This window comes from Manis pentadactyla, chromosome 4 (assembly GCF_030020395.1).
Source record: "Manis pentadactyla isolate mManPen7 chromosome 4, mManPen7.hap1, whole genome shotgun sequence".
NCBI classification, from domain to species: Eukaryota; Metazoa; Chordata; class Mammalia; order Pholidota; family Manidae; genus Manis; species Manis pentadactyla.
This window is the reverse complement of record NC_080022.1, coordinates 79,582,482-79,606,678: the sequence shown is the minus strand read 5'-3', so window position 1 is coordinate 79,606,678 and position 24,197 is coordinate 79,582,482. Positions and strand designations below refer to the sequence as shown.

Genomic DNA, 24,197 nt, shown 5'->3' with positions numbered 1-24,197 from the left:
AAATTTTCTGCATACTCCAGTGGCAACAAGATCTCCCATCATATAGCTAGTAAGGAGCAGACCTTGGATTCAAACCGAAGTCTGTCCAAATCCAAAGCCTGTGTTCTTTTTATCATAGGACTTTCCCCTGAAGAATATATATATATCTTTATTATGGTTGTTCTTATGAACATTTTTATCTTAACTACTTTTTTTTATTTCCTGGTTTTTAGTGTGACAAGTACAAGACTGGAGTTATTGATGGGCCTGCATGTAATAGCCTTTGTGTTACAGAAACACTTTACTTTGGGAAATGCTTATCCACCAAGCCCAACAATCAGGTATGGACATTTTGAATAAATATTCCAGATTGTTAGTGGATCTAATATTACCTTAAATGAAAGCATTATTTAAAAAATTATTGAATCAGAGCTTTAGGACATTTGATATACTCTAATTTTGTATGCTCTGATTCACTCACCCAACAGATGTTTATTAATCCCCTATTCCCAATGTATTCCAGACACTATTTAATTACTAGAAATACAGTGTGACTAAGATAAATAAGATTAAGTGACATAATATATTCAAAGGACTGAAAGGAAAAAAAAAAACCTACAACCAAGAATACTCTACCCAACAGGTTATCATTCATAATTATAGGATAGATAAAGAGGTTTCCTGCCACACATGCAAAATTAAGAGTTCATCACCATTAAACCAGCCTTAAGAGAAATGAGAAGGGGCTTTTCTAAGTGGAAAAGAAAATGCCATAACTAGAAGAAAATTATAAAAGGAAAAAATTTTACTGGTAAAAGCTAGCATATAGAAAAAGAGCAGTCACTTAAAAGCTAGTATAAAGGCTAAAAGACAAAAGTAGTAAAATCAATTATATCTGTAAAATTAGTTAAGGAAATCAGAAAATAAAAAGATATAAAATATGACATCATATACATAAAATGTGCAGGAGGGGAGTAAAAGTGTAGTGCTTTTAGAATGTTTGAAATGAAGTGAACATCAACTTAATATAGATTGCTATATTTTTAGGGTGTTATATATGAACCTCATGGTAACTACAGAACAAAGTCATGTAAAAGATGCACAAAAATACAGAGAAAGGAATTCAAACTCAACACTAAAGAAAGTCATCAATTATAAGGGGAAAGAGCAAGAAAAGAAGAAACGAACAAAAAAGAACTACAAAAAACAACCAGAAAACAGTGAACAAAATAGAAGTTATATATTATACCTATCAATATATTATACCTATCAATAATTACTTTAAATGTTAAGTGGTCCAAATACTCCAATCAAAAGATGTAGGGTGACTGAGTGGGTTAAGAAATAAGACCCATCCATATGTTGCCTATAGTAGACTCACTTCAGACTACAGACACTTACGGACTGAAAATGAAGGGATGGAAAAAGGTATTCCAAGTAAATGGAAGCAAAAACAAAGCTGGAGTAGCAATACTTACATCAGACAAAATAGACTTTAAAACAAAAGATATAATAAAAGACAAATAAGGGCATTATATAATGATAAAGGGATCAGTCTGGAGCAGCTAAATACATAAAACAAATATTAACAGACATAAAGGAAGAAATTGACAATAATATAATAATATCAGGAGACTCTAACACCCCACATACATCAATGGATAGATGATCCCAAAAAGAAAATCAATAAAATAACAGTGGCTTTGAATGACACAATACACAATAGGCACTTAATAGATGTGTGCAGAACATCCAAAAAGAGCAGATACACATTCTTCTCAAGTGCACTTCAAACATTCTCAAGCTCAAGAACAGATCACATGTTATATCACAAAACAAGTCTCAGTAAATTTAAGAAGACAAATCATATCAAGCATCTTTTCTAATCACAATGGTATGAAACAAAATAAATTACAAGAAAAAAACTGGAAAAAATACAAATACATGGAGGTTAAACAACATCCTACTAAACAACTAATGGGTCAACAAAGAAATCAAAGTGGTAACCAAACAATACCTGAGATAAATTAAAATATAAACACAATGGTTCAAAATCTTTGAGATGCAGCAAAAGCAGTTCAAAGACTGAAGTTTATGGTGGTGACACAGGCGAACCTCAAGAAAGAAGAAAACTCTCATATAAACAATCTAATCTTATTCCTAAAAAAAACTTGAAAAAAACAAACTCCAAAGTTAGTAGAAGGAGGGAAATAAAGATCATAGCAGAAACAAATGAAATAGAGACTAAAATAAAAAGAGGATCAGTGAAACTAAGAACTAGTTCTTAAAAAGGATATCATTGATAAACCTTTAATGAAGTTGCTCTTGCCTAATTCAAGTTGTTCACTACTAGAACAGAGTCAAAAACAAAAGGAGAAAGAGACTCAAATACATAAAATCAGAAAAGGAAAAAAGTTAAAACCGACACTAAAGAAATACAAAGGATTATGAAAGATTACTGTGGAAAGTATATGCCAACAAATTGGACAAACTGAAAGAAATGGATAAAGTTCAAGAAACATAAAATCTTTGAAGACTGAACCAGGAAGAAATAGAAAATCTGAAAAGACTGATTACTAATAATGAAATGAATTGGTATAAAAAAAAAACAAGCAAAAATCCAGTATCAGTTGGTTTCACAGGTGAATTCTACCAAACATTTAAAAAAGAGTTAAATACCAGTCCTTCTCACACTACTCCAAAAAAAAAAAAAAAGGAAGTCTTCTAAATTCATTCTACTAGGCCAACATCACCCTGATAAAGGTGTGACATTACAAAGAGACTCACTTCAAACCCAAAGACATACACAGACTAAAAGTCAAGGGATGGAAAAAGATATTTCATGCAACTAATAGGGACAAAAGAGCAGGCGATGCAGTACTTGTATCAGACAAAATAGACTTCAAATCAAAGTCACAAGAGACAAAGAAGGACACAATATAATGATAAAGGGGTCAGTCCAACAAGAGGATACAGCCATTATAAATATCTATGCACCCAACATAGGAGCACCTACATATGTGAAACAAATACTAACAGAATTAAAGGGGGAAATAAAATGCAATGCATTCATTTTAGGAGGCTTCAACACTCCACTCACTCCAAAGGACAGATCAACCAGACAGAAAATAAGGAGACAGAGGCACTGAACAACACATTAGAACAGATGGACCTAACAGACAACTACAGAACACTCCACACAAAAGCAGCAGAATACACATTCTTTTCAAGTACACATGGAACATTTTCTGAATAGACCACATACAAGACCACAAAAGAGCCTCGGCAAATTCAAAAAGATCGAAATTGTACCAACCAGCTTCTCACACCAGAAAGGTATGAAACTAGAAATAAATTACGCAAAGAAAATGAAAAATTCCACAAACGCATGGAGGCTTCACAACATGCTCCTAAATTACCAATGGATTGGTGACCAAATAAAAACAGAGATCAAGCAATATACGGAGACAAATGACAACAATAATTCAGCACTGCAAAATCTGTGGGACACAGCAAAGGCTGTGCTAAGAGGGAAGTACATTATAATACAGGCCTATCTCAGGAAAGAAGAACAATCTTATATGAACAGTCTAAACTCACAATTAATGAAACTAGAAAAAGAAGAACAAATGAGACCCAAAGTCAGTAGAAAGAGGGAAATAATAAAGATTAGAGCAGAAATATATAAAATCGAGATGAATGAAACAATAGAATCAATGAAGGCAGGAGCTGGATCTTTGAGAAAATAAATGCAATAGATAAACCCCTAGCCAGATTTAACAAGAAAAAAAGAGAGTCTACACACATAAACAGGATCAGAAATGAGAAAGGAAAAATCACTATGGATGCCACAGAAATGCAAAGAATTATTAGAGAATACTATGAAAAATTATATGATAACAAACTAGATAACCTAGAAGAAATGGACAGTTTTCTAGAAAAATACAACCTTCCAAACTGACCCAGGAAGAAACAGAAAATCTGAACAGACCAGTTACCAGCAATGAAATTGAATCGGTAACCAAAAAACTACCTAAGAACAAAACCGGTGGTCCAGATGGCTTCACCATTGAATTTTATCAAACTTTTAGTGAAAACCTAATACCCATTCTCCTTAAAATATTCCAAAAAGTATAAGAGAAGGGAATACTTCCAAACTCATTCTATGAGGCCAGCATCACTCTAATACCAAAATCAGGCAAAGACACCACAAAAAAAGAAAATTACAGCCCAATATCCCTGATGAACATAGATGCAAAAATACTCGACAAAATATAAGCAAACCAAATCCAAAAAAAACATCAAAAAGATCATCCATCAACATCATCCACCACATCAACAAAAAGGTCAAATACCACATGATCATCTCCATACATGCCAAAAAATCATTCAACAAAATTCAACATCCATTCGTGATAAGAAGTCTCAACAAAATGAGTATTGAGGGCTAGTACGTCAACATAATAAAGGCCATATATGACAAACCCACAACCAACATCATACTTAAAAGCGAGAAGCTGAAAGCCTTTCATTTAAGATTGGGAATGAGACAAGGATGCCCACTCTCTCCACTTTTATTCAGCATATTCTGCAGGTTCCAGCCATGGCAACCAGACAACAAACAAAAAAAGGCCTCCAGATTGGGAAGGAAGAAATTAAACTGTCACTGTTTGCAGATAACATGATATTGTACTTAAAAAAACCCTAAAGAATCCACAAAAAAACTACTAGAACCTATAACTGAATTCAGCAAAGTTGCAGGATACAAAATTAACATGCATAAATCTGTTATTATTACTGTATACTAATGATGAACTAGCAGAGAGAGAAATCAGGAAAACAATTCCATTTAGAATTTCATCAAAAAGAATAAAATACCTAAGAACATACTGAACCAAGGAGGTGTAAGATCTATACCCTGAAAACTACCAGACACTCATGAGAGAAATTAAAGAAGACACCAATAAATGGAAATACATCCTGTACTCCTGGATAGGAAGAATTAATAATGTCAAAATGGCCATCCTGCCTAAAGCATTCTACAGATTCAATGTAATTTCTATCAAAATACCAACAGCATTCTTCAATGAACTAGACCATATAGTTCCCATATATAGGGAACCACAAAAAAACCCAAATAGCCAAAGCATTTCTGAAAAGGAAAATAAAGTTGGGGGGATTATGCTCCACAACTTCAAGCTCTACTACAGAGCCAAAGTAATCAACAATTTCATACTGGCACAAGAACAGACCCAAAGATCAATGGAACAGAATAGAGAGCCCAGATATAAACCCACACATATATGCCCAATTAATATATAATAAAGGAGCCATGGATATACAATGGGGAAATGACAGCCTCTTCAACAACTGTTGTTGGCAAAACAGGACAGCTACATGCAAGAGAATGAAACTAGATTATTGTCTAACCGCATACACAAAAGTAAATTCGAAATGGATCGAAGACCTAAATGTAAGTCATGAAACCATAAAACTCTTATTTAGAGTACAACATAGGCAAAAATATCCTAAATATAATCATAAGCAACTTTTTCCTGAACGCAGCTCCTCGGGCAAGGGAAACAAAAGCTGAAATGAACAAATGGTACTATATCAAGCTAAAAAGCTTCTGTACAGCAAAGAACATGCCATCAGCAGAACAAAAAGGCATTCAATAGTATGGGAGAATACATTTGTAAATGATATATGTGACAATGGGTTAACATCCAAAATATATAAAGAACACACACCTCAGCACCAAAAAAGCAAATAACCCAATTAAAAAATGGGCAGAAGATATGAACAGACACTTCTCTAAAGAAGAAATTCAGATGGCCAACAGGCCCATGAAGAGATGCTCCACATCACTAATTATCAGGGAAATGCAAATTAAAACCACAATGAGATATCACCTCACACCAGTTAGGATGGCCAGCATCGAAAAGATTAAGAACCACAAATGCTGGCGAGGATGTGGAGAAAGGTGTATCCTCCTACATTGCTGGTGGGAATGTAAACTAGTTCAACTATTGTGGAAAGCAATATGGAGGTTCCTCAAAAAACTAAACATAGAAATACCATTTGACCTGGGAATTCCCCCCTAGGAATTTACCCAAAGAAAGCAAGATATCAGATTCAAAAAGTCATGTGCACCCTTATGTTTATTGAAGCACTATTGATAATTGCCAAAATATGGAAGCAACCTACCTGTCCATCAGTAGATGAATGGATAAAGAAGTGGTGCATATACACAAATGGAATAGTATTCAGCCATGAGAAGAAAACAAATCCTATCATTTGCAACAACATGGGTGGAGCTAGAGGGTATTATACTCAGTGAAATAAGCCAGGTGGAGAAAGACAAGTACCAAATGATTTCCCTCATTTGTGGAGTATGACAATGAAACAAAACTGAAGGAACAGAACAGCAGCAGACCCACAGACTCCAAGAAGGGACTAGCGGTTACCAAAGGGGAGTGGTGGGAGAAGGTGGGTGGGGAGGGAGGGATACTGGGATTGAGGGGTATTATGATTGGTACACATGGTGTAGGAGTGGTCATGGGGAAGACATTGTAGCACAGAGAAGACAAGTAGTGACTCTGTGACATCTTACTACACTGATGGACAATGACCTCAATGGGGTATGGGTGTGGGGACTTGATAATATGGGTGAATGTAGTAACCACAATGTTGCTCATGTGAAACCTTCATAAGAGTGTATATCAATGATACCTCAATTTAAAAAAAAGGAAATTAAGAAAGAAAAATCCACAGCTAACATCACACTCAATGATGAAAAGCTGAAAGATTTTCCTCCAAGATCAAGAACAAGGATGTCTACTTTCACCACTTTTATTCAACGTAGTACTGAAAGTCCTGACCACAGCAATCAGATGAACAAAAAATAAAAGGTGTCCAAGTTGGTAAATAATAAGTAAAACTGTCACTATTTGCAAATGACATGAACTATATACCGAAAACCCTAAAGACTCCACCAAAAATCTGTTAGAACTCATAGAGGAATTTAGTAAAGTTGCAGGTATAAAATCAATATACAGAAATCCTTTGTATATCTGTATACTAATAATGTACAAACAGAAAGAGAAATTTTAAAAACCATTCCATTTACAGTAGCTTCAACAAGAATAAAATACCTAGGAATAAATTTAGCAAAGGAAAGATCTGTACTCTTAAGAATATAGACATTGATGAAAGAAATTAAAGATGACACCGATAAGTGGAAAGATATAATGTCCTCATGGATTGGGAATATTAATATTATAAAATGTCTGTACTACCTAAATCAATATACAAATTCAATGCAACCCCTGTTAAAATACCAATGTCATTTTACACAGAACTAGAGCAAATAAGCCTAAAATTTGTATGGAACCACAAAAATCATTTATAGGCAAAGCAATCTTGATAATGAAGAACAAATCTGGTGGTATCACTCTGGTTTCAAATTATATTACAAAGCTACAATAATCAAAACAGTATAGTACTGGCACAAAAGTTGACACATAGATCAGTGTAACAGAATAGAGAGCATAGAAATAAACCTATACTTATATGGTCAATTAATCTACAACAAAGGAGGAAATGAGGAAAAAGCAGTCTCTTTAATAAATGGTGTTGGGAAAACTGGACCACTTTCTTACACCATACACAAAAACAAACTTGAAATGGATAAAGATATAAATGTAAGACCTGAAACCATAAAACTGCTAAAAGAAAACATATACAGTAAACTCTTTGTCATCAGCCTTCGCAGTTTTTTCTGGATATGTCTACCCAGTCAAGGAAACAAAAGCAAAAATAAGCAAATGAACTACATCAAACTAAAAAGCTCCTGCACAGGAAAGGAAACCAACAACATGAAAAGGCAACACACTGTGTGGGAGAATGTATTTGCAAATGATACATCTGATAAGGGGCTAATATCCAAAATACATAAAGAACTCATACAACTTAACACCAGAAAAACAAATAATAATAATAAAAGATGGTCACAGGAATGAAAGTACAGCTTAGAGAATATAGTCAATAATTCTGTAACATCTTTCTATGTTGACATATAGTAACTACACTAATTCAGATGAGCACCTAATAATGTAGATAACTGTTGAATCACTATGTTATATACTTGAAACTGATAGAATATTGTGCTTCAATTTAAAAAAATGGATAGAGGACCTGAATAGACATTTTTCCAAAGAATACATACAGATGTCCAACAGACACGTGAAAAGATACTCAACATCACTAATCATCAGGAAAACACAAATCAAAACCACAATGAGATGTCACCTCACACCATTTAGAATGACTGTTAACAGAAAGACAAGTGTTGGAGGGATGTGGAGAAAAAGGAATACGTATGCTGGTGGGGATGTAAAATGGTGATGCCACAGTGAAAAACAAATATAGAATTCTCCAGAAAGTTTAAAATAGAAATCTGTATGACCCAGTAATTTCACTTTTGGGTATTTACCCCAAAGAAACAAAAACACTAATTTGAAAAGATACACACACTCCTATGCTTATTGTAGCATTATTTACAAGAGTCAAGTTATGGAATCAACCTAACTGTCCATTGATAGATGAATGGATAAAGGAGATATAAAACATTTTACACACACACACACAATGGAATATTACTCAGCCATAAAAAAGAAAGATATCTTGCCATTTGTGACACCGTGTATGGACCTAGAGGGTAGTATGCTAAGTGAAGTAAGTCAGACAAAGACAAATACCATACAGTTTCACTTTTATGTGGAATCTAAAAAACAAAAGAATTGGACAAACAAAACAGAAATAGACTCATAATACAGAGAACATACTGGTCGGTTCCATATGGGGGTGGGGACAGGTAAGTTAGATAAAGAGGTACAAATTTCCAATTATAAATTAAGTCAGGGGAGTGAAAAGTACAACCTAGGGAATATAGTCAGTAATATCGTAATAAATTTTATGGTAACTACATGGATCATAGTGAGTGTTTCTGAATATATATAATTGCCAAATCACTACATTGTACATCTGAAACTAATGTGATAGTGTATGTCAAATATTCTTCAACAAGTAATTTAAAAAAATTTTTTTAAAGAAACAGAGTAGAAAGAGCACAAGTTATCAAGTCAGATTAGTTGAACCACATACTAGCTGTGTGATTTTGGACAAGTCACTCAATTCTTCTGAGCCTATTCTCTCATAAGTAAAGTACTGAGGGGAAAAAGATAAGATTACTTCCCTCATAGATCTTGTGTTATCCTGGAGGGTTAGGGAACACAAATAGTTGATAGATAAACAGATAAGCAAGATAATTACAGAATTTGGTATGTTTTTTAAAGGATAATCACAGGGAAAATTGATGGAGAATGCAGGGGACAGGGATGGTAGAGATGTGTTTTAGAGGTGGGATCAGAGAAGACCTTTTTAAGATAATATTTTAGCTTATACCTGAATGAAGAATTAAACTACAGGCACAGGTAAAGGACAGGATGAGCTAAGTCACAAAAGAAGAACTATAAGTAGCTGATAACATAATAAAAAAAATGTTCTACCTCACTTACATCAAAGAAATATGAATTAAAACAATTGGACACTATTGGACTCTAAGAAAATACAACATATCAACACTGGTTATCCTTGGCCCGTGGAATATTGTATGACTTTTATATTCACCTCTTTTTCTTTATATTACTTATAAATTTCCAATATAAATACACATTACTCTTATAATTATATAAACTTATATTTTAAGTCAACAGTATAATCATGTTTAAGAGGATTTCTGAAAGTCATCATTTGAATTTCTATTACATGCTCGGTACTATTTATGGCATTGAGAGAGACCACGGGGGACAAGACTGACAAAGTGGCCTGTGTGCCTTATATTTCAAATGAGAGAAGACAGGTAATAAACAAATAAATAAACTAATAAATAAGATCATTTCAGGCTGTGCTAAGGGTTATGAAGAGAATAAAATGGGGTAATGGGTTACAGAGTTAGCTGAGATGGAAGAGGAATCTATTCTAGATAGCAGGTTAGGGAAAGACTTTCAAAGGTGACATCTGAGCTGAGACTTGAATGCTATGGAGGAGCCAACCATAAAAATCTAGGAGAGTGCATGCCAGACAGGACCAATAACAAGTGAGGCAAGTCATGAAACAGGAATAAGCTTGAATGGTTCAAAATACAGAAGATCAATGTGGCTGGGATTTAGAGACCCAGGGAGTAAATGGCACAAGATCAAGTTGGAGAAGTAGGCCAAGCCACTTCATATGAAGTCTAACATGCAATGAAAAAGACTTTGGATTTTATTCTAATTGAAGTGGAGGGTATGAAACATGTGAGTAACATCATTTGTTTTGTTTGGATTAATATTTTATTACTAATTAATATGATGCTGTTTTTATATATAAGCAAGAGTAGACTGCCTGGGTTTTGCCACAATTGTGCTACCCTCAGCATGCTGCTTAACTTCTCTATGCTTCAGTTATCCCATCAGTGAAATGAGAATAATAATAGGGTCTACCTCATATAGTTGTTAAAAGGAGTAAAATAATAAAATTAGTAGAAAATAGCACATAGTGTAAGCTAAGTTAATATAGTCAATAGTGACTAATTCTAGAGTGTAGGATTAGGGAAATGGATATGGAAGAATTTTGCCTTTTATCCATCTGTGTAACTTATTAAAAAATACTTATATACCTTGAAGATATTACAGGTTTGGTTCCAGATTACCACAGAAAAGCAAATATAACAGTTAAAAGCAAATCAAATGAGTTTTTTGGTTTCTCAGTGCATATAAATTATGTTTATATTGTACAGTGTAGTCTGTGAAGTCTGTTAAGGGTGCAATAGCATTATAACTAAAGAAATCAATGTATATATCTTAATTAAAAATACTTTATTGCTGAAATTGAATTGGTAACCAAAAAATGCCCAACAAACAAAAGGCCAAAACCAGACGGCTTCACAGCTGAAGTCTACCAAACATTTAAATAACTAATACCCATTCTTCTAAAATATTCCTAAAAGTGGAAGAGGAGTGAATACCTTCAAACACATTCTATGAGGTCAGCATCACTCTAACACTAACACCAGATAAACACTACAAAAAAATAAAAGTTTTTTTGATGAACATAGATGCAAAAATAGTCAACAAAATATTAGCAAATCAAATTCAAAAATACACCAAAAGGATCATCTATCATGACCAAGTGGGATTTATTCTGGGGATGCAAGGATGGTATAATATTCATAAATCAATATCATACATCAGATTATAAATAGAAAGATAAAAACCATGTGATCATCTCAATAGATGCTGAAAAAAGCATTGGACAAAATTCAATGCACATTCATCATAAAAACTTGCAATAAAATGGGTAGAGAGGGTGTGTACCTCAAGATAATAAAGGCTATATACAACCCACTGCTAATATCATACTCAATGGTGAGAAGCTGAAAGCTTTTCCTTTAAGATCAGGGACAAGCAAGGATACCCACTCTCATCACCTTTATTCAACATAGTACTGAAGGTCCTAGCCACAGCAATCAGACAACACAAAGAAATAAAAGGCATCCAGATAGGTAATGAAGAAGTTAAACTGTCACTGTTTGTAGATGATGTGATGTTGTACATAAAAACCCTAAAGAATCCACCCTAAAACTACTAGAATAACTGAATTCAGCAAAGTTGCAGGATATAAAATTAATACACAGACATATGTTGCATTCCTATATACTAACAACAAACTAGCAGAAAGAGAAATCAGGAAAATAATTCCATTTATAATTGCATCAAAAAGAATAAAATACCTAGGTATAAACCTAATCAAGAGAGTGAAGACCTGTACTCTGAAAACTACAAGACACTGATGAGAAAATTAAAGAAGACACAAGTAAATGGAAATCTGTCCCATGCTCATGATAGGAAGAATTCATCTTGTCAAAATGTCCATCTTGTCCAAAGCAATTTAGATTCAATGCAATCCCTATCAAAATACCAACAGCATTTTTCAAAGAACTAGAACAAATAGTTCTAAAATTCAAATGGAGCCACAAAAGACCAAAACCATCCTGAGAAAGAAGGACAAAACTGGGTATATTATGCTTCCTGACTTCAAGCTATTACTACAAAGCTACAGTACTCAAAAGAGTATGGTACTGGCACAAGAACAGACCCATAGATTAATGGAACAGAATAGACAGCCCAGATATTAACCCACACATACAAGGTCCAGTAATATATGATAAAGGAGCCATGAATATACAATGGGGGAAAGACTCTTCAATAACATGTTGGGAAAATGGGACAGCTACATGCAAGAGAATGAAACTGGGCTACTGTCTGTCTCCATACACAAAAGTAAACTTGAAGTGGATCAAAGACCTAAATGTAAGACATGAAACCATAAAACTCTTAGAAGAAAACATAGGCAAAAATCAGTTGAACATAAGTATGAGCAATTTTTTCCTGGACACATCTCTTCAGGCAAGGGAAACAAAAGCAAAAATGAACAAGTGGGACTACATCAAACTAAAAAACTTCTTTACAGCAAAGGACACCATCAGTAGAACAAAAAGGCATCCTACAGTTTGGGAGAATATATTCATAAACAACATATCTGACAAGGAGTTAATATCCCAAAAAAATAAATAACTCATATACCTCAACATCCAGGAAGCAAATAACCCAATTAAAAAATGGGCAGAGAATCTGAACAGGCACTTCTCCAAAAAACAAACACAAATGGCCAACAAGCACATGAAGAGATGCTCCACATCACTAATCATAAGGGAAGTACAAATCAAAATCACAATGATATATCACCTCACACCAGTTAGAATAGTCACCATCCAAAAGACAAGAAATAACAAGTGTTGGCAAGGGTGTGGAGAAAAGGGAACCCTCCTAAACTGTTGGAGGGAATGTATATTGCTGAAGCCACTGTGGAAAGCAGTATTGAGGGTCTTCAAAAAACTAAAAATAGAAATACCATTTGATCCAGTAATTCCACTTCTAGGAATTTACCCAAAGAAAACCAAGTCCTTGATTGAAAAAGATATATACACCCCTATGTTTATTGCCACACTATTTGCAATAGCCAAGACATGGAAGCAACCTAAATGTCCATCAATAGATGGATAAAGAAGATGTATACACACACAATGGAATATTATTCAGCCATAAAAAGGAAATTGATAGAACTAGAGGTTATTACTCTCACTGAAATAAGCCAGGCATAGAAACACAAATACCATATGATTTCACTTATTTGTGGAATATAAAAACAAAGCAAAACAAATTGAAATAGCAATAAACTCATAGACACTGAGAAGTGACTGGTGGTTACCATGGGGGAGGAGCTGGAGTGGGTGGGTGAGGATGGGGAGAAGGATAAAGGGGCACTAAAATTCTCATTCATAGTATAATTTGGTCACGGGTTAATAGTACAGCATGGAGAATATAGCCAGTGATTCTGTAACATCTTCTTATGTTGACAGATAGTAACTGTACTAGTGGAGATGAGGATTTAATCATAAGGGTAACTGTTGAAGCACTGTATTGTGTATTTGTAAGCAATATGAGATTTTATGTCAACAGTACTTCAATAAAAATATTTTAAGAAATATTTTATTGCTAAAAATGCTGACCATCACTTGAATTTTCAGTGAGTTATAACCACTGATCACAGATCATCCTGACAAATATAATAATGAAAAGGTTGGAAAAATTGTGAGAATTGCCAAAATGTGACACAGAGACAGGAAGTGAGCAAATGCTGTTGGGAAAATGGTACCAATAAACTTGCTCTATGCAGGGTTGCCACAAACCTTCAATTTATGGAAAAAAGCAATATCTGTGAAGCACAATAAAGCAAAATATAATACAAGGAGGTATGCTGCAGCTATTAATGCTTACTTTAAGAAACAAGAAAGACCTTAAATAAACAGCCTTACTTTTTACAACTTGAAGAACCAGGAAAAGAAAAAACAAATCCATAGCTAGTAGGAAGGAAGGAAAACAGATTAAAGCAGAGATAAATGAATAGAAAAACAAAAATCAGTGCGACTTGAAGTTCTTTGAAAAGATCAGAATTGACAAACCTTTACTAGACAGAAGAAAAAGGAAGACTTAAATTACAAACCTTTACTAGATAGAAGAAAAAAGAAGACTCAAATTACTAAAATCAGGAATTAAGTGGAGACATTACTACTGATTCTACATAAATAAAAAGGATTATCTGAGAGTACTATGAACAATTGTACACCAAGTTTGATAGCCTAAATGAAATGGACAAATTCCTAGAAACACAAAACCTACCAAGACATAGAAAATCTGAGTAGACCTATAACTAGAAGGAGATTATATTGATAATCAAAAGTCTTCAAACAAGAAAAGCCTTGGTGAGTTCTCCCTTTTGGCTTCACTGGTGAATTCTTTTTTTTTTTTTTTTTTTGTTAGGGCATCTCTCATATTTATTGATCAAATGGTTGTTAACAACAATAAAATTCTGTATAGGGGAGTCAATGCTCAATGCACAATCATTAATCCACCCCAAGCCTAATTTTCGTCAGTCTCAAATCTTCTGAAGCATAACGAACAAGTTCTTACATGGAGAACAAATTCTTACATAGTGAGTAAGTTACATGGTGAACAGTACAAGGGCAGTCATCACAGAAACTTTTGGTTTTGCTCATGCATTGTGAACTATAAACAGTTCAAATATGAATACACATTTGATTTTTATACTTGATTTATATGTGGATACCACATTTCTCTCTTTATTATTTTTAATAAGATGCTGAAGTGGTAGGTAGATACAACATAAAGGTAGAAAACATAGTTTAGTGTTGTAAGAGAGCAAATGTAGATGATCAGGTGTGTGCCTGTAGACTATGTGTTAATCCAAGCTAGACAAGGGCAATAAAACATCCACGTATGCAGAAGATTTCTCTCAGAACAGGGAGGGTGAGGTTCTAAGCCTCACCTCTGTTGATCCCCAATTTCTCACCTGATGACCCCCCTGCGACTGTGCCTGTCTTAGGTTGTTCCTCCCTTGAGGAATCTTACCCGTCTCTGGCTAACCAGTCATCTTCCGGGGCCATACAGGGAAATGTAAAGTTGGTAAGTGAGAGAGAAGCCTTATTGTTTGAAATGGTTAGCTTTTTATTTCTTTGCATATTTATGCCCTGTGGCTTCTATGCCCAGCATTTGTCTTGAGGTATCTTTACCACTTGGAGGAGTTATGATACTCGGTAAATTTGATATGAGGCACGAATTCTATTTAAGAATTCGTTGTAATTAGGAAGGAAGAAGAAAAGCTATAGAAGTAGCAGGCGGGAGAAAACATAGGAAGATTGATTATTTCTTTGACATATCTTCTTGTAGAGTAACTTCAGCATGTATAGATTTTAAGCTACTACTTAAATTGTGCACACACATTAACATAATAGGAGTATAGTTACATAACCAAAGCATATCTGTAATTACCAGCCATCTCCAGTGAAACCAAGAAAACCAGTTAGGCACCCTAGGCATTTGTGAAAACTTATCAATGATATGATGGTTATTATCTAACTGAATTTGAATAGTTTGAGAAAAATCAGACAAATTAAAACAACCCATTCCTGGGCACTGTTCACATCCCATATGTTCTTTTAACAGTAAATAGTCTGTAGTTGTAAGATTTTGGAGCGCTACAATTTGCACTTCTTCTAATTCTTGGTTGAGTTCCAACAGTATAGATCCAGTCAAATTTGTTGTTTTACTGTATGCACAGGCCAGCTTAGATATCTCCTTCATTCCCATGGCAAGTCCAGGAGCTGGTGGGATGAGTGCATCTACAGCTGTAGCAGTGCATGGATCTTTGTTGGGGTTTTTTGATGATCATCTTCTGGCATGAGTCTTCCCGAGAGTGCTGATGTTGGAAGTTCTCTTTCATATCGTTTCTTAGTTCATTTTCGGGGTAGCCAAATTAGGCTTTGATCCTCTGTATAAACACAAACAGACCCTTTGCCTACACTTTTATATGTCCTTTATATCATTGTGTAGAACTCATTAGAGGTCACCACATAGGAACTGCATTTTTTTTTTTAATCATTAATCTACACTTACATGACGAATACTTTGTTTACTAGGCTCTCCCCTATACCAGGTCCCCCCTATATACTCCTTTACAGTCACTGTCCATCAGCGTAGCAACCTGTTGTAGAATCACTACTTGTCTTCTCTGTGTTGTACAGCCCTCCCCTTTCTCCCACCCCGCTATGGATGCTAATCTTAATACCCCCCTACTTCTCCCCCCCTTATCCCTCCCTACCCACCCATCCTCCCCAGTCCCTTTCCCTTTGGTACCTGTTAGTCCATTCTTGAGTTCTGTGATTCTGCTGCTGTTTTGTTCCTTCAGTTTTTCCTTTGTTCTTATATTCCACAGATGAGTGAAATCATTTGGTATTTCTCTTTCTCTGCTTGGCTTGTTTCACTGAGCAAAATACCCTCAAGCTCCATCCATGTTGCTGCAAATGGTTGGATTTGCCCTTTTCTTATGGCTGAGTAGTATTCCATTGTGTATATGTACCACATCTTCTTTATCCATTCATCTATCGATGGACATTTAGGTTGCTTCCAATTCTTGGCTATTGTAAATAGTGCTGCGATAAACAAAGGGGTGCACTGATCTTTCTCATACTTGATTGCTGCATTCTTAGGGTAAATTCCTAGGAGTGCAATTCCTGGGTCAAATGGTAAGTCTGTTTTGAGCATTTTGATGTACCTCCATACTGCTTTCCACAATGGTTGAACTAACTTACATTCCCACCAGCAGTGTAGGAGGGTTCCCCTTTCTCCACAGCCTCGCCAACATTTGTTGTTGTTTGTCTTTTGGATGGCAGCCATCCTTACTGGTGTGAGGTGATACCTGATTGTAGTTTTAATTTGCATTTCTCTGATAATTAGCGATGTGGAGCATCTTTTCATGTGTCTGTTGGCCATCTGTATTTCTTTTTTGGAGAACCGTCTGTTCAGTTCCTTTGCCCATTTTTTAATTGGGTTATTTGTTTTTTGTTTGTTGAGGCGTGTGAGCTCTTTATATATTCTGGACGTCAAGCCTTTATCGGATGTGTCATTTTCAAAGATATTCTCCCATACTGTAGGGTTTCTTTTTGTTCTATTGATGGTGTCTTTTGCTGTACAGAAGCTTTTCAGCTTAATATAGTCCCACTTGTTCATTTTTGCTGTTGTTTTCCTTGCCCGGGGAGATATGTTCAAGAAGAGGTCACTCATGTTTATGTCTAAGAGGTTTGTGCCTATGTTTTCTTCCAAGAGTTTAATGGTTTCATGACTTACATTCAGGTCTTTGATCCATTTTGAGTTTACTTTTGTATATGGGGTTAGACGATGGTCCAGTTTCATTCTCCTACATGTAGCTGTCCAGTTTTGCCAGCACCATCTGTTGAAGAGACTGTCATTTCGCCATTGTATGTCCATGGCTCCTTTATCAAATATTAATTGACCATATACGTCTGAGTTAATGTCTGGATTGTCTAGTTTGTTCCATTGGTCTGTGGCTCTGTTCTTGTGCCAGTACCAAATTGCCTTGATTACTATGGCTTTATAATAGAGCTTGAAGTTGGGGAGTGAGATCCCCCCTACTTTATTCTTCTTTCTCAGGATTGCTTTGGCTATTCGGGGTCTTTGGTGGTTCCATATGAATTTTTGAATTATTTGTTCCAGTTCATTGAAGAATGTTGCTGGTAGTTTCATAGGGATTGCATCAAATCTGTATATTGCTTTGGGCAGGATGGCCATTTTGACGATATTAATTCTTCCTAGCCATGAGCATGGGATGCGTTTCCATCTGTTAGTGTCCCCTTTAATTTCTTTTAAGAGTGACTTGTAGTTTTCAGAATATAAGTCTTTCACTTCTTTGGTTAGGTTTATTCCTAGGTATTTTACTTTTTTTGATGCAATTGTGAATGGAGTTGTTTTCCTGATTTCTCTTTCTGTTGGTTCATTGTTGGTATATAGGAAAGCCACAGATTTCTGTGTGTTGATTTTGTATCCTGCAACTTTGCTGTATTCCGATATCAGTTCTAGTAGTTCTGGGGTGGAGTCTTTAGGGTTTTTTATGTACAGTATCATGTCATCTGCAAATAGTGACAGTTTGACTTCTTCTTTGCCAATCTGGATTCCTTGTATTTTTTTGTTTTGTCTGATTGCCGTGGCTAGGACCTCTAGTACAATGTTAAATAACAGTGGGGAGAGTGGGCATCCCTGTCTAGTTCCCGATCTCAGCGGAAATGCTTTCAGCTTCTCGCTATTCAATATAATGTTGGCTGTGGGTTTTTCATAGATGGCCTTTATTATGTTGAGGTACTTGCCCTCTATTCCCATTTTGCTGAGAGTTTTTATCATGAATGGATGTTGAACTTTGTCAAATGCTTTTTCAGCATCTATGGAGATGATCATGTGGTTTTTGTCTTTCTTTTTGTTGATGTGGTGGATGATATTGATGGACTTTCGAATGTTGTGCCATCCTTGCATCCCTGGGATGAATCCCACTTGGTCATGGTGTACGATGGTTTTGATGTATTTTTGAATTCGGTTTGCTAAAATTTTGTTGAGTATTTTTGCGTCTACGTTCATCAGGGATATTGGTCTGTAGTTTTCTTTTTTGGTGGTGTCTTTGCCTGGTTTTGGTATTAGGGTGATGTTAGCTTCATAGAATGAGTTTGGGAGTATCCCCTCCTCTTCTATTTCTTGGAAAACTTTAAGGAGAATGGGTATTATGTCTTCCCTGTATGTCTGATAAAATTCCGAGGTAAATCCATCTGGCCCGGGGGTTTTGTTCTTTGGTAGTTTTTTTATTACCGCTTCAATTTCGTTGCTGGTAATTGGTCTGTTTAGATTTTCTGTTTCTTTTTGGGTCAGTCTTGGAAGGTTGTATTTTTCTAGGAAGTTGTCCATTTCTCCTAGGTTTCCCAGCTTGTTAGCATATAGGTTTTCATAGTAGTCTCTAATAATTCTTTGTATTTCTGCGGGATCTGTTGTGATTTTTCCTTTCTCATTTCTGATACTGTTGATGTGTGTTGACTCTCTTTTCCTCTTAATAAGTCTGGCTAGAGGCTTATCTATTTTGTTTATTTTCTCGAAGAACCAGCTCTTGGTTTCATTGATTTTTGCTATTGTTTTATTCTTCTCAATTTTATTTATTTCTTCTCTGATCTTTATTATGTCCCTCCTTCTGCTGACCTTAGGCCTCGTTTGTTCTTCTTTTTCCAATTTTGATAGTTGTGACATTAGACCGTTCATTTGGGATTGCTCTTCCTTTTTTAAATATGCTTGGAGTGCTATATACTTTCCTCTTAAGACTGCTTTTGCTGCGTCCCACAGAAGTTGGGGCTTAGTGTTGTTGTTGTCATTTGTTTCCATATATTGCTGGATCTCCATTTTGATTTGGTCATTGATCCATTGATTATTTAGGAGCGTGTTGTTTAGCCTCCATGTGTTTGTGAGCCTTTTTGCTTTCTTTGAACAGTTTATTTCTAGTTTAATGCCTTTGTGGTCTGAAAAGTTGGTTGGTAGGATTTCAATCTTTTGGAATTTACTGAGGCTCTTTTTGTGTCCTAGTATGTGGTCTATTCTGGAGAATGTTCCATGTGCACTTGAGAAGAACGTGTATCCTGTTGCTTTTGGATGTAGAGTTCTGTAGATGTCTATTAGGTCCATCTGTTCTAGTGTGTTGTTCAGTGCCTCTGTGTCCTTACTTATTTTCTGTCTGGTGGATCTGTCCTTTGGAGTGAGTGGTGTGTTGAAGTCTCCTAGAATGAATGCATTGCATTCTATTTCCTCCTTTAGTTCTGTTAATATTTGTTTCAGGTATGTTGGTGCTCCTGTATTGGGTGCATATATATTTATAATGGTTATATCCTCTTGATGGACTGAGCCCTTTATCATTATGTAATGTCCTTCTTTGTCTTTTGTTACTTTCTTTATTTTGAAGTCTGTTTTGTCTGATACCAGAATTGCAACACCTGCTTTCTTCTCTCTGTTGTTTGCTTGAAATATCTTTTTCCATCCCTTGACTTTAAGTCTGTGCGCGTCTTTGGGTTTGAGGTGAGTCTCTTGTAAGCAGCATATGGATGGATCTTGCTTTTTTATCCATTCTATTACTCTGTGTCTTTTGATTGGTGCATTCAGTCCATTTACATTTAGGGTGATTATTGAAAGGTATGAATTTATTGCCATTGCAGGCTTTAAGTCTGTGGTTACCAAAGGTTTAGGGTTAGCTTCTTTACTGTCTTACTGTCTAACTTAACTCGCTTGTTGAGCTATTATAAACACAATCTGATGATTCTTTATTTCTCTCCCTTCTTATTCCTCTTCCTCCCTTCTTCATATGTTGGGTGTTTTGTTGTGTGCTCTTTTTAGGAGTGCTCCCATCTAGAGCAGTCCCTGTAGGATGCCCTGTAGAGGTGGTTTGTGGGAGGCAAATTCCCTCAACTTTTGCTTGTCTGGGAATTGTTTAATCCCTCCTTCATATTTAAATGATATTCGTGCTGGATACAGTAGTCTTGGTTCGAGGCCCTTCTGTTTCATTGCATTAAGTATATCATGCCATTCTCTTCTGGCCTGTAGGGTTTCTGTTGAGAAGTCTGATGATAGCCTGATGGGTTTTCCTTTGTAGGTAACCTTTTTTTTCTCTCTGGCTGCTTGTAATACTTTGTCCTTGTCTTTGATCTTTGCCATTTTAATTATTATGTGTCTTGGTGTTGCCCTCCTTGGATCCCTTGTCATGGGAGTTCTGTGTACCTCTGTGGTCTGAGAGGCCATTTCTTCCCCTAGTTTGGGGAAATTTTCAGCAATTATTTCTTCAAAGACATTTTCTATCCCCTTTTCTCTCTCTACTTCTTCTGGAATGCCTATGATTCTTATATTATTTCTTTTAGATTGATCACTCAGCTCTCTTAAAATTCTTTCATTCCTGGAGATCCTTTTATCTCTCTCTGCATCAGCTTCTCTGCGTTCCTGTTCTCTGTTTTCTAGTCCATTAATGGTCTCTTGCATCTCGTCCATTCTGTTTTGAAGTCCTTCCAGAGCTTGTTTTATTTCTGAATTCTCCTTCCTTAGTTCTTGCATATTTCTCTGCAAGTCCATCAGCATGGTTATGACTTTTGTTTTGAATTCTTTTTCAGGTAGACTGGCTAAATCTATCTCCCCAGATTCCTTCTCAGGGGAAGATGTAGCAGATGCTGAAGCTGTCTGGGTTAGTCTTGTCTGGATCATATTTTTTTGCCTTTTCATGTTGACAGGTGCTATTGACTGTCAGCTGGGAGGGCCAAAATTTTCACTTACTACTGGCCTTTCTTTACTGGGGCAACTGCGTCCCCTAGTGGCTTGTGTTGGGTAATTGCGTGTAGAGTGGGTCTTTGTGTCTTGCCTGGCCGGGAGGGAGAAATTTCCCTTTCTGTGGGCGGAATTTGTCTCAGGCTGCTTCTCTGCTTTCGCAGCGCCCGGTGGGGTAATGGATGGGGGGGCTGCTTGACTGTTTGCCTCCGTGAGGGGTCTCAGAGCTGTTGCCCAGGGGGTTAGTGCACCCGGTTTTCCCTGTGATTTCCAGCTGCTGTACTGTGACCTGGGTTGTTTCCGTCAAGCTGTTAAGTCCCTGTCCCTTTAAGACTTTCAAAAAGCCCCCGCTTTTCTTTGTCACAGGGGCATCAGCTTCAGCACCCGCTCAGAGGTCTTACTCCCTGTTCCCCCAGTATCCAGGGCCCCCTGGGCATATACTGTGTCTGCGCTCTGGCCCGGATGGCTGGGGCTGGGTGTTCGGCAGTCCTGGGCTCCGTCTCCCTCCCGCTCTGCCTATTGTTCTCCCGCCGGGAGCTGGGGGGAGGGGTGCTCGGGTCCCGCAGGCCGGGGCTTGTATCTTACCCCTTTCACCAGTCGCTGGGTTCTCGCTGGTGTAGCTGCAGTCTGGCCACTGTCCTGCGTCTTCTGGTCTCTCTTTTAGGGCTAGTTGTGTTTGTTGTATTTTCAAAAGTATATATGTTTTTGGGAGGAGATTCCCACTGTCCTACTCACGCCGCCATGTTGGCTCCGCCTTGGTGAATTCTATGAAATATTTAAAGATGAATAATATTATTCCTTCTCAACCTTTCCCAAAGCTTGAAGAAGAGGGAATACTTCCTGACTCATTCTATTAGGCCAGCATTACCCAGACACCAAAGCCAGGATAAAGACATTACAAGAAAACAAAACTGCAGATCAATATCCCTCATAAACATTGATGCAAAAATTCTCAACAAAATACTAGCAAGCTAAATTCAGCATCATATTAAAAGGATCATACACCACAACCAAATGAGATTTATTCATGGAATGCAAGGATGGTTAAACATACAAAAATCAATCAGTATAATACTCCACATTAACAGAGTGAAGGGGAAAAAAACCTCACAGGATCATCTCAATTGATGCACAAAGAGTATTTGACAAAATTCAGAATCTTTTCATGATAAAAACACTCAGCATACTAGGAATAGAAGGCAACTACCTCAACATAATAAAGCCCATATGTGAAAAACCTACAGCTAACAACATACTCAATCTGAGAGGTTTTCATCTAAGATCAGGAACAAGGTAAGGATACCCACTTTCACCTCTTGTATTTAACATAGTAATGGAAGTTCCAGCCATATCAAATAAACAACAAAGAGAAATAAATAGTGCCCAAACTGAGAAGGCAAAAGCAAAATTATCTTATATGAAAAACCGGAAGTTTCCACCAAAAAAATTGTTAGAGCTAATTAATGAATTTAGTAAAGTAGCAGAAAACGAAGTCAACACACAAAAATCAGTTGCATTTCTATATACTAGCAATGAACAATCCAAAAAGGAAATTAAGAAAACCATTCCATTTACAACAGCATCAAAAAGAATAAAGTACCTAGGAATTTACCAAGGAAGTGAAACATTTTTCCAGTGAAAACTTCAAAACATTGCTGAAAGAAATTAAAGACATAAGCCAATGGAAACATATCCCATGATCATGGATTGAAAGGTATAATATTGTTAAGATGTTAATACTACCCAAAGTGATCTGTAAATTTAGTGCAATCTCTATCAAAATCCCAATGACATTTTTTTGCAAAAATAGAAAAACCCATCCTAAAATTCATATGAAATAACAGAGGACCCCAAATAGCCAAAACAAACTTAAAAAAACCCTACAAAGCTGTAGGAATCACATTTCCTAATTTCACAACTTATTATACAAAACAACAGTAATCAAAATAGTGTGGTACTAGAATAAAGGTACACATACAGATCAATGGAATAGAATAGAAACCCCAGAAATAAGCCCTCACCTACATGATGAAATGATTTTGACAAGGGTTGTAAGAGCATTAATAGGGAACGGACTGTCTTTTTGACAAATGATGCTAGGACTGGATATACACAGAAAAAATAATGAAGCTGGACTCTTACTTAATATCATATGCAAAAATTAAGCCAAAGTGGATCAAAGACAAGTATAATAACAAAAACTATAAAATTCTTAGAAAAAATATAGGGCAAAAACTTCATGACATTGGATTTGTCAAATATTTCTTGAATATAACACCAAAGGCACAGGCAACACAAGAAAAAGACAAATTGTGCTTCATAAAAATATATAAAATTTTGTGCATCAAAATACCATATCAAGAAAGTAAAAATGCAGCCTACAGAATGGGAGAATATATTTATAGATCATATATCTGACAAAGGATTAATATCCAGAGTATGTATAGAACTTCTAAAACTCAACAACAAAAAACCCCAACCAGATTAAAAAATGGGCAAAGGATTTGAGTAGACATTTCTCAAAAATGATACACAAATGACTATTAAGTACTATGAAAAGATTTGCAATATCACTGATCATTAGGGTAATGCAAATCAAAGAAAGTAACAATGAGATACACATAAGATGGCTACTATTTAAAAAACAGAAAATAACAAATGTTGGAGAGGATGTAGAGAAATTGTAACCCCCATTGATGGGAATGTAAAATGGTATAGTCATGTGAAAAACAGTATGACAATTCCTCAAAAAATTAAAAATAGAATTACTGTATGATCTAGCAGGGCTACTTCTGAGTATATATGTAAAAGAATTGAAAGCCAGGGTCTCCAAAAGATACTTGTACATGCATT

At 35.9% G+C, this 24,197-nt stretch overlaps 1 protein-coding gene across 5 annotated transcripts in view; it reads left to right on the top strand.

Annotated features, from left to right (window-relative positions):
• DIPK1A (divergent protein kinase domain 1A) overlaps positions 1–24,197 on the top strand; it is a 139,845-nt gene that overhangs the window by 112,693 nt on the left and 2,955 nt on the right. For all 5 annotated transcript variants that reach the window (XM_036906542.2, XM_057500429.1, XM_036906543.2 and 2 more), the window contains one exon: positions 213–320. In XM_036906542.2, the coding sequence (XP_036762437.1) occupies positions 213–320 (108 nt within the window). The remainder of the gene's footprint in view (positions 1–212; positions 321–24,197) is intronic.